This window comes from Tasmannia lanceolata, unplaced genomic scaffold (assembly GCF_043159265.1).
Source record: "Tasmannia lanceolata isolate RefF3 unplaced genomic scaffold, GAP_Taslan_0.1 ptg000011l, whole genome shotgun sequence".
In the NCBI taxonomy this organism is placed as follows: Eukaryota; Viridiplantae; Streptophyta; class Magnoliopsida; order Canellales; family Winteraceae; genus Tasmannia; species Tasmannia lanceolata.
In genome coordinates, this window is record NW_027518688.1 from 15,972,236 (window position 1) to 15,984,699 (window position 12,464).

At 41.4% G+C, this 12,464-nt stretch overlaps 1 protein-coding gene across 1 annotated transcript in view; it reads left to right on the forward strand.

The window, feature by feature from the left end:
* Positions 1-12,464, forward strand: part of LOC143886486 (alpha-mannosidase-like) — a 98,863-nt gene that overhangs the window by 72,136 nt on the left and 14,263 nt on the right. Inside the window, exons 23-26 of the mRNA XM_077390473.1 lie at positions 2,850-2,962; positions 3,087-3,171; positions 12,176-12,286; positions 12,354-12,449. Coding sequence (XP_077246588.1) covers positions 2,850-2,962; positions 3,087-3,171; positions 12,176-12,286; positions 12,354-12,449 — 405 coding nt within the window. The remainder of the gene's footprint in view (positions 1-2,849; positions 2,963-3,086; positions 3,172-12,175; positions 12,287-12,353; positions 12,450-12,464) is intronic.

Consider the following 12,464-nt stretch of genomic DNA (forward strand, 5'->3'; position numbering starts at 1 on the left):
GAATTTGCTTTTTCCCTCTTTTTCTCCCACTATTCGGTTATAACCGAATAACCGAATTTTTAATCGGTTCGGTTTTTAGAAATTTCAGTTCGGTTTCGGTTATCGAAATTTGATAACCGAAATTATTTCGGTTATCAAATTTCGGTCTATTCGGTTCGGTTATAACCGAACGAACACCCCTAGTTATTCCCACCCCATTTTAGGGAAGGACTAATTCCTATGGATGCGTACAATCACTCATAAACCACGCGCATCGGGTTTACTACCAGGGGATTCGAACTCTCGTCACTGGGGAGCATACCCATGACTTTAAGCCAAAAAGCCACAACCGTCTGGGTTAATCATGATAGGCTACAAGATGAATCTTGATTACACATACAGGTCCCTATGTAGGACCTACAAATAATAGAAGATTTGGAACTAAATATATGGACACCCACCTCATTTAGATATTTTACAGCATTTTCTCTCACTTGTGGAATTTTCCGTATAAGACTTATCATTGATCTTGTAGGCTATCATCAGAGAATTCGTATGGTTCTTATCCCATACTGAACTGACAATCCCTCCTTTGGATAAATGCTTACAAAATATCAATCATTGTCTTTTGCAGTTTTAATCTTACAGATGGGATGACCATTCGGTATTGGGACCAGAACCGTGTTGATTGCCTCATGATGGGCTACAAGATGAATGGTCTCAATTACACAGACATGTCCTAATTGGGAACCAAAAATAAACAAAAACTTGAGTGGCTATGTCAAGCCCCAAGGTTATGTAAAACCTTCTAAAATGCTAGTTTTCCCATATGTTGCTAAATGCCTTATAAATGTGTACTTATTTATAGTTGGGAAAGGCATGGTACAACTAGGTCTAGGAGATTGCGGTGGTCTGCAATATGATTATATTTACGTGATGTAAATTCGATTTACGTAAAGAAGGTATATGAGTATAAAAGTCAATTTCTTATTTATGCTGCTTCTTTTTCTGTTTCCTTCTGCAGAGACAGGTACAACCATGTTCTGATTTATTTGATTTCCTTTTTAGTTTTCATTTGCTTCTGCTAATTATTTTCCTTGTATATTTTTCTTTATTTTCTTTGTTTGACTTCGAACCGTGTTGGTACTTTTCTAGTCTAATTCTTCTTACTTTCTGAATTATATTTGCACAGAATTCACTCCCCATTGAGACTGCAGTCTCCTTAAAAAAAAAAAAGAAAAAAAAAAAAGAAAAAAATAAAAAATAAAAATAAAAAAAAAAAATATATATATATATATATATATATAGGGGAAAGTGATTGTGAGCGGCCCCTCATATAAGCTTATATGAGGTGACCGCTAAAAACATGGTCGGACCCACATTTTTTGGGTGATCCGAACCGGTCATTTGATAGGCCCTGACATAGATAGGGGGTGCCCAAAAACTCAGCTCCATAGGATCATCCCAACCCTTCGTACTGTGGAGGTGAAAGAGGGGAAATTGAACGGGTAAGTGGGCAAATTTATACCCACCCATTTCCCCCTCTTTCACCTCCATAGTTCTAAGGGTTGGGATGATCCTATGGAGCTGATTTCTTGGGCACCCTTTATCTATGTCAGTGCCTATCAAATGACCGGTTCGGATCACCCCAGAAATGTGGGCCCGCCATGTTTTTAGCGGTCACCTCATATAAGCTTATATGAGGGGCCGCTCACAATCACTTTCCCATTGAGACTGCTGTCTCCTTAAAAAAAAAAAAAGTAAAAAATTATATATATATATATATATATATATATATATATATATATATATATATATGTTAAAGTATAAAAGATAAATAACGCCTTTCTCCAACTGCTTAAGCTTTTGGAGAAGTTGGTTAGTTAACATGGTATCAGAGCCAAAGGTCTCGAGTTCAAACCTCCCGATAGCAAAAATCCACATGCGATGGTCGGCCCAAAGTGGGACTACATGTGCCACGTGTTTGCCAAGTGGGCCACACGTGCGGGGGAGTGTTAAAGTATAAAAGATAAATAACGCCTTTCTCCAACAGCTTAAGCTTTTGGAGAAGTTGGTTAGTTAACAATATATATATAGCAGAAGAGAAAAGGAGAGAATTATTTGAATTGCTCCCAAAATTCTAATAGAATTACAGATCACTTTTTTTGACTTTTTTTTAACAAAGGCACCCATTCAACCCACATATTTTCAATCTTCCCCTTCCTTTATGGTTTTTAACAAAGGCACGCATTAAAGCCACATAATTTCAATCCTACCCCCCTCCTTTATGCTTTTTTAATTATGGAAACCTCTATAGATTGGAGGGTTAGGATCAGCCTATGGAAATGATTTTACGGGCACAACCTATTGATGTTGTGTTCCATCACCTGGATGGTTTGGATCAACCTATGATGTGGTTCGTACAGTTCTTTGTCGGCCCGTGCATTGCACGGGGTTAGGATGATCCTAAAGAGCTGATATTTGGTACACACCCTATCCATGGAAGGGCCTTCCAAATGAATGCTTTGGATCCCCCCAAAAATGTGGGCCCCACCATGGTTTGTGCAGCCATGCACAGATAAGCTATCTGTGCAGCTGCACACAGACCATTTCCTCATAAATATATATATACTTCATTTACTTGGTACCATCTAACCAACTGATTGTCACTAAGATCGGTACCCTTTTTTTGGTGAAATGTATATTTGGAGCAATTGTTGATGGCTTTAGATGGAACAGAAGTTATAGTACCAAAATTGTTTCCATCTAATCATAATTTTTTCTCAGCTCAAGTTTATCAAACATTTGTGTATTTTCCTGTATTAATTTTATCTCATGTTCACTATTATTGATATTGGAATTTTTTTCAGATTAACCTTGGAATGTACATAGCGGATGAGAATTCAGAGTTCTCAGTTTTGGTTGATCATGCCACTGGAGGTGCCAGCCTTAAAGATGGAGAATTAGAGCTCATGCTTCATAGGTTTTATTCCCATGCTATACTATCTTTAAACAATCTGTTCTCTTGATGTGATTATTTCTTTATGATATTTTCTTATTCCCATAATAGAGATGTTAAGCTGATTCTCCCTTCTCTTCCACACAAGGCGTATGCTCTATGATGACTCCCGAGGTGTGGGTGAACCACTCGATGAGAATGTATGCGTAAACGACACTTGTGAAGGCCTGACGGTATGTTTAGATAATTTAGTTTAAATGCACTTTGGAAATGTGCTGACTTTCTAGCAACCTTCTTCTTTTTTTTGTTTGAAAAATGACATTGTATTTAATTGTAAAGGAATCAGATAGGAACAAGTTGACCCCCACTGATATTACATCAATAACATTAAGTAACTTATTACAGGTTACGATAAAGATGAGGTTACAAACATAGAATCTCTCATCACCCCTTCCTTCGCTAAAGAGTCTGCTACTTCATTTGTTGACCTCCTTCTATGCTCTATTCGCGGCTTTAGCACTAATACAAGGTCCAAAATTTCCGCGATCATGTCCTAAAAACGCCAAGGCCCTTTCAATTTGCTCGAAGCCCAGCTAATCACATTGGCTGAATCTCCTTCTACTATTAGATGACTCAAAGCATGCTCATGAGCCCATCGAAGACCAAAGAGGAGCGCCCTTCCTTCAGCTTCATTCGTATCGCACTCTCCTATCGGGGCATAATAGGTCATCATTGTTGATTCTTTGTCATCCCTTATGATTCCTCCAATCCTAGCACTACTGGGGTTGCTGATCAAGCTTCCATCGAAATTTAGCTTAATCCAACCCAATGGTGGTAGTTTCCATTTAGGTTGAGGTTTAGCTAAGACTGCTCTATCCCATAGGATTGACTGCCACTTTTGTAGAATGTCACTTATAGTGAAGGGAATTTTTCTTTTTGACTTCGCCCAAGAAATGATTTCTACTTTAATGTCCGATACCCACCAGATTGAGGTTTCTGCTTTCCTCTTCAAAGATACACCTATTCCTTTCTCTCTAAATATTCCAGACAATGCTGAACGGAGATAGGTTTCCATAGCAGTCAGCCTATCTCCCCAAATGGGCCGATATTCCAATGGAGAAGCACCTTCCTAATAGAGTGAGGCCTCGCCCAAGACATCCCAAAATCCTGCATTGCCTTGTCCCACAGTTGCGAGGATAAGGGGCAATGAAGCATTAAGTGGTCTAGTGTTTCTTTAGCTCTCAGACACAAAACACACATACTGACCATTTGAATCTTCCGCTGTTGTAGACGGTTGCATGTATTAATTCACCTGTCCAGGCGAAGGCCACAATCCTCTGCGGTGCCTGAGGACTTTCCAAATTCTTCTGATTGAGGACTTCTATTTTTGTTAATTTCAGCGAAAAAAGACTTAGCCGAAAAATTTCCATCCGGTTCTTTAGTCCATATTTTCTCATCCTCTTTAGTCCACATATTCCGCGATTGTTGCTTCTGGATTCGAGGCCACACGATATAGTCTTGGGTAGAGTTCTTTTAGTGGTTTTTCCCCTATCCATAGGTCTAGCCAAAATCTAACCCGGTCACCTTTTCCAACTTTGAAGTGGATCAACGGCTCAAATATCTCTCTTACCGAGCAAATTGATTTCCAGGCCCCTGAACCCTTTCCTGCCCGCAATGATTTAGCTCGCCATCCCCCCCAATCCATGCCATATTCCCCCCCCCCACCATTTTGTGCCACAAAGCTGATTTTTCGTTTCCGAACCTCCATAACCATTTACCTAATAGTGACTGATTGCGACCTTTTATCTTCCCAATTCCCAGCCTTCCATTGTTTTTTAGCTTGGATACACTCTTCCAGTAGGTGTTTTAACTTCTTACTTTGACTATCCCCTTCCCAGAGGAAATCGCGCTGCAACTTTTCAATTCTTTGAGCCACTATTACTGGAATTTTGAAGAGGGACATAAAATATGTCGGCATATTGGCTAAGGCTGCTTTTATCAATGTTATCCGTCCACTCATTGAAATGTATCTTCTCTTCCATGATGCAAGTTTCCTCTCTATTCTTACTATCACTGCGTCCCATTGAGCTTCAGAGGGGATCCCAAAACCAAGGGGCAACCCGAGGTATGTAATAGGAAAGGCTCCAACTTCACATCCTATCAAGTCCGCGTACCTCTGTACCACCCCTGGTTCCACATTAATTCCTGCCAATTTGCTTTTCGCAAAGTTGATTCTTAGACCAGAGACTAGCTCGAACCACCGGAAAAGATATCTGACATTGTCCACCATTGCCGCCTCATTTTCAATTAGGACCGACGTGTCGTCCGCAAATTGAAGGTGGGTGATTCTTCACCATTTGGCCCCACTCGCAGACCCCGGATGAGACCCAAGCCCCTTGCCTTAGATATCATCAAGCTCAGGGTTTCCACCACCATTATAAATAAATAGGGGGCTAATGGATCGCCTTGACGAAGGCCTCTTGAGCTCATGAAATTACCTTCCGCAGAACCATTAAATAGGATAGAGAAGTTGTTCGCTGCTACCACTGCCTTAGACCATATTCTCCACCGCACCCCAAAACCCGTTCGCTGCTACCACTGCCTTAGACCATTTTCTCCACCGCACCCCAAAACCCATGTGACCTTGAATTTCATCTAAAACTTCCCAATCCACTCGAAAGCTTTCTCTGTGTCAACTTTGAGAATAAGACCTTCCTTTTTTTCTCGCTTGACATAGTCAATGACTTCGTTGGCTATCAACACTCCATCTAGGATATGTCTTGACTAGGGGTGCGCATTAATCGGTTGAAACCGAATTAACCGACCGAACCGAAATCGGTCTGCCAATTCGGTTCGGTTTCGGGTTTGGGTCGGTTTTGTTTTGGTTTTTGAAAATGTAAATTTCGGTTTTCGGTTTCGTTTCTCAAAGGCAAAAAATGCGGTTTAACCGAAACCGAATTTTCATTGAAAATGCACTTGATATAACAACCGCCACGCCTTTTCACTTAAGACAGCCCCCACTTGATATATCCACCCCTACTCAAGAGACAAGAGGTCAAGAAGGGGTTGTCCCAAGTAAAAAATATGAGACTTAATTTTCAAAACAGAGTAAAAATACTCGTTTTTTCGTTTTCACTTTACACTTTTCACCGTAGCAAAGAAACCCAAAAGCTAGGGTTTTTGCTCCTCTAAACTCCGCTGCCTCTCCACCTCCAAGACTCCGACTCGGCGGCCTCCGCCTCATCTTCGACTTTGCCGCCTCTCCATCTCCGACTCCGTGGAAACCCATCCCATTATTTCTCGGTAACTCGTTTTTTCTTTATTTTCTTTTTTGTTTCTTTAATGTTTGATTCTTGGGTTTTAGTTTCTTACTGGTTCTTTTATTCTATATAAGAAGAAGAAGAAGAAGAAAATCTCTTAAGAAACCATCTAGGGTTTGAGTTAAGAAACTTAGGGATAGGGAGAAGGGAGATTTTGAAAAACCCATTTGGGTTTGGGTTCAAATCATGCCTGCAAAATAGGATTTGTGGGAGAGGGTTTTGGGTTGTTGAGTTTTTTGTTTTTTGTTTTTTTTTTTTCTGGGTTTTTTCCTTTGGGTAGGTAGCTTACCTCTGTATAACTTGGGGTTTGGGAGATTTGTGAAAACCGATGAAAATCAATTTGTGAAATTACTGATGATTTTCACTAAATTTGGTTTTTCGATTTCGGTTCGGTTCGGTTTCTCACAAATTCGGTTTCGGTTTCTGTTCGAATTTTGGGTAACCGAAATAAATTCGGTTTCAACTTTTCGGTTCGGTTGTAACCGAATATGCACCCCTAGTGACCCAACGAAGGCCCCTTGAAATTGAGATATAACTTCACCCATTATCGATTTTAGTCTTCTTGCCAGTATTTTCGACAGTATTTTCACTAAGTTGTGAATAAGGCTAATCGGGCGGAACTCTCTAATTCCTATGATACCTTCTTTCTTTGGGATGAGGGCAATAAAAGTTGATTTAGCTTGGAATTTCCAGATGAAGGTCATAAAATCATCTTTCATTATGTCCCAATACTTCTGGAAGAATACCATAGGGAACCCATCAGGGCCTGGGGCTTTATCTTTTTCATCGAAAAAATAGCATTCACCACCTCCTCTGAAATATCTCTGTCCAGCGCAGATTGCTGGATCGAACTGATTCTCCGAAATTGGAGACTATCTATCTTTGTGTGCCAACTTATCTTATTTGAGTACATGGTAGTATAGTATTGTATTATTTTCTCTTTGATTTCTTTCGCGCTGTCCACCAGACGATCCCCTTGTATACAATTAATTGAATTGGTTCTCCTTCTGATATTTGCCATGCGATGGAAGAATTTTGAATTTCTATCACCTTCTTTTAGCCAAACTGCCCTTTAGTTTTGTCTCCTCCTTATTTCTTCTTGTTAACTTACCAACTTCTCCAAAAGCTTAAGCTGTTGGAGAAAGGCGTTATTTATCTTTTATACTTTAACTCTCCCCCGCACGTGTGGCCCACTTGGCAAACACGTGACACATGCGGTCCCACTTTGGGCCGACCATCGCATGTGGATTTTTTGCTATCCGGGAGGTTTAAACTCGAGGCCTTTGGCTCTGATACCATGTTAACTTACCAACATCTCCAAAAGCTTAAGCTGTTGGAGAAAGGTGTTATTTATCTTTTATACTTTAACACTTCTCCTCACAGGATTTCCTCATGATCTGCCATTAATCTTGTACGAACAAGTTTCTCGTCGGCCGTGAGATCATTGATTTCCTCCGATGCTTCAATTGCTTTCAGATTGGTCAAGACTTCTTCCTTCTTTTTCCTGGTTTCTTCGTCATGAGATTTTTGCCACTCTTTGATCTTTGCTTTTACTCCTTTTAACTTTTTGCATAGCACGAATCCTTTCCAACCTTCAACTTGAATTTCTTCCCACCATAGCTTCAATTTCTGCTCGAATTCAGGAGACTCGCATAAATCCATAGCAAATTTGAAACAGCGGGGCCCTCCTGAGAAGTTTGACATCTCTAACATGATGGGGTTATGATCAGATAGAGGTTTAGGGAGGGCTCGCTGACATATCTTTGGGAAATTCTCCTCCCATTCTTGTGTGATCAATATTCTATCCAGGCGACTCATAATCAAGCGAGATTGGTTATTGGACCAAGTAAACCTCGCTCCTTCTAGAGGGAGATATATCAGTTCACTATCAAGGATGAAATTGGATAAATTCCTCATGCTTCTTGTGATTCTTCCCTGACGGTTCTTTTCTTCAGGGAAATGAATAATGTTGAAATCACCCCCAACTGTCCAAGCTCCATGCCACCGGTTGCGAATAAGCTTTAGCTCCCCCCATAGGTCCCTACTCTCCCTTGCCCGAACAGGGCCATAGATCACCGTTAACACCCATTTTCCCCCCACGTAGCTGAACCAAATAGGATGGAAATTGTGAATCTGCCGATGAATGAGTCTTCTCTTACAAATATTCCTTCCTTCCAAATTACGATTATTCCCCCTGCTATTCCCACCGCTTCTTTCGAAATCCATTCCCTATGATTGCGACCCCATAGTTTGTTAATGAGATTGTCTATTACCCCGATAATTTTTTATTCCATTATCGTCACTAAATCTAACTTTTGGAAGTGAACAAAATCTTCGATCGTCTGCTCCTTCTTTTCCTCCCCCAATCCTCTTATATTCCAGAATCCCAACTTCATTGTAGAAAATGTTCATGCTCTCCCATTCAGCGCCAACCCTCCTTACTACTGGCCCGAACAATTACCCCATAGGATCCCAGCACTACTGGTCCCAGTCTCTTCTGATCTCGCTTTTCTAACAATATTTCCTTGAATTTGCCCTAATTGGTACAAGGCTTCTACAAGGCTTCTTCACCTGAACCTACAATCGCCTTCACTGGCTGGATTTTTTCTTTTCCAGTGTCCCTTTCATCTTTTTTCATGCGGTCTATTCTGACCTTGAATTTTATGGATCTTTTAGGGGAATGGGCCCAAATTTTTACTCCACACCCGCCTTTAGGTGGGCCATCTTTAAAGAGGCCTAGAAGATGGCCGAACTTAGCGTTTAGCCCCATACCCTTGAGCCTCCAGACGTGGGACCCACTTGACCCATACTTCCGTATTTTAGAAGGTTTGATATGCTTTGTCGCCTCGGGCGACGAGCGGGCTATGCAGGTTACACGTTCCAAGGCACTCCTGTTTCCTTCCGTGTCACTAATAGACTGCATCTGCTTATTTAAGGTTCCGCCTTTGTCTCGGGATTGCTTCTGATCCCCTTTAGATAATTATGTACTATGGTTTCGTTAATGGATCTTCACCGTGTGGTTTCAAATCCCAAGTGGGTCAATTTTTACTATCATTTAGATTTTATTCCATAATCATTTAAGTGGGTTTGGAGGGATTGATGAAGTGATAGAATAGTACTAAATTGTACTGCTGACCTCAGCACTCTAGCATTGAATTGGCCATAGGAGACAGCTGAATCGGTGGCACAAATAGTTTGGTTCAAAGTATGTTTCTAAAGGAAATTTAGTACAACTGAATTATTGTGGCAAAGATGAAAAGATCCATTTTTATCCCCTATTGTATATCCATGGTTTTCCTCATTACTATTTTCATAGGGATTTTCCTAGGCAATTTTGCAAAAAGCCATTTCGCGGCTCACTTTTTCCAGGAGAGAACAACCACCTCGGATGAATTAAATGTGTTAACTAACCAACTTCTCCAAAAGCTTAAGCTTTTTGAGAAAGGCGTTATTTATCTTTTACGCTTTAACATTGCCCCGCACGTGTGGCCCACTTGGCAAACACGTGGCACATGTGGTCCCACTTTGGGCTGACCATCGCATGTGGATTTTTGCTATCCGGGAGGTTTGAACTCGAGACCTTTGGCTCTGATACCATGTTAACTAACCAACTTCTCCAAAATCTTAAGCTTTTGGAGAAAGGCGTTATTTATCTTTTATACTTTAACAAAATGAATAGGAAAAAATCTGCTGCTAGATGTGGCCGTTCTCTCCTGGAAAAGTGAGCCGCGAATGGCATTTTGCGAAATTGCCTAGAAAATCCGTTTTTCATATTATCAGTTTTGTCCGTATACCCATTCGTCCTGCAATCTGTTCCCAGAGTCTTTCTGTAGCTTATGGTGTGACACGAGGCAATTTGTTCAGTTGAAACCATTAAATTCATAGAAAATATAAAAAATAAATGGTGTGTCCTTATAAACAGAAAGTACTCTTGTTTCATATCATAAAAGGAGAGATGGTTGTGGAGCATACTGTAAGCCCTCAATGAAAGCATTAAAGGCCTCCATTAAGATTCTTCATTTTTTATTCTGTAGAATAATTTTGTCTAATCCTAATTGCTCATAGTTATAAAGAGGCGAAAAAAGCTCCCTCCCTAGGGCTTCCGCCTAGGGAGGGACTCTCTCTCTCTCTCTCTCTCTCTCTCTCTCTCTCTCCCATCTCCCCCCCCTCTCTCTATTTTTGGAATATCGACATCTCGTCTCTCCCCATTGCTGCTTTTTTGAGTCATTCCCTCTATTCCTCGTTTCTCCCATTGTTGGCAAAGGATGAGCCGTGGAAACCGAATTGGGAACCGTGGAGGCCAGATCTGGAGCATGGCTCCTCCTTCGTGGCTAGATCTGGGGCTGTCGAGGTAGGATTTGAAGCCATGGAGGCTGGATTGGGAGCCGTGGAGGCCGGATCTGAAGCCATGGAGGCCGTGAAGCTGGATCTGGAGCTGAGGAAAATCGTGGAGGTTGTCGGAGGCCGTGAAAGGCCGTGTGGTGATGGACCTGGAGCCGTGGAAGGCCAGCTATAGGCGATGAGAGGCTGTGGATTATCGGATCTTCTGATCTGGGGGCCTTGGGGGATCTGGGAGGCTGTAGATCGACGGACTTAGCAATGGGGTTGTTGGGTTTGACCTAAGGATTTGGAATCAAGATCCTGGGTGGTGGCCTGAGGACGGGTGTGATGGCCAGTGGAGGCCGAATCGGGAACCATGGAGGCCAGATCTGGAGCATGGTTTTTCCGTGGTGGCTAGATCTAGGGCTGTGGAGGCAGGATCTGGGGCTGTGGAGGCCGGATCTGAAGCCATGAAGGCCGTGAAGCTGGATCTGGAGCGGAGGAAACCGAGGAGGTTGCCGGAGGCCGTGAAAGGCCTTGGGGTACTAGATCTGGAGCTATAGACGGGCAGCTATAGCTTGATGACGATGGTGGTGGCTGAGACTCCCCTGGCGGAGTTGACTTTTGTGGAGGTGACGTAGATGGAATTGGAGGTGATGACTGTGGAGAAGGGGGTGTTCGTCGGAGGGGAGGATGACCCATTGGGTTTTGGTACGAGGTGGAAGCCGTCGGAGATCCGACAGTGTTGTTGGGTGGTCGGCTATCGTGCACAATTAGGGGCGCACAATAGCTCTGGGCCTTCGAGCGGGATTTTTGAAAATCGAATTCGGAATGTGGTGTGGAAGCCTGTGTGACGTGGCAGGTCATGGTCTTGACTTAGTGGGCCCCACAATATGGCACTTTTTGTTGGATTCGTTACAATTGAGGCTATTGGGTAATGTAAGGGGTAATGGGAAGGGTAATGGGCTTTTCTTTTGGGCCAAGGAGAATGCTCCTAGGCAATTCATACTATGTAAATCTAGTGGGACTACTGGTCCCCATTGTAAATTTTGCTAGTATGAATATATTTGTCAATTTTCAAAAAACAAATTGCTCAGTTATGTAGCTGTTATTGATTTTTCACATGCAGCGTTAATATACGCTAAGTATAATGATGGGTGATACAATGTTGTGTCAAAGTATAGCTCCATCCCAATCACATCTTACACGTTGGAGAAATATAAGAAATGAAGGACAATGAAGAAGAAAGAGGAGAAAACAGGAAATAGAGAAGGGAGAAAAGAAAGAAATCGTATCGGTTAAAGCTCCAACCCCATGATTCTATTGTATTTAACTTAAATGCCATTAGGGCTATCTAATGATGGACCCTATCAATTAAATATAAAGATTTAACTCCAGTGAACATAAAAACATGCCATATGCATTGACTTGACAAGACAAGGCAATTTCTTGCCAATTTAAACTGTTTTAAATGATTTAATTGATTTTAACTGATTTTTTTAAATGATTGGTTTAGTGACCAGGAAAAACAGTCATTGACATTCGGAAGATTCATTGAATCTTCTTTTGATATTCTTCTCTGACATCTTCTGTTCAGATACGAGGAAATTATTATTTGAGCATCGACAAGTTAGGGACTGGAGCACGTTGGCGCCGAACTGTTGGTCAACAAGTTTACTCACCACTTCTTTTGGCTTTTACGCATGAGGTATATTTATCTAACTAATGCAAGGTATAAAAAAATTTCCTTTTCTTATAAAATTTTTTTGCTACAGGAAGAGCAAATTTGGAAAGCTTCTCATGTGGCAAATGCAACTTTCATGGATCCTAACTATAGTTTACCTCCTAATGTTGCAATTATTACCCTTGAGGTGATATTCATATCT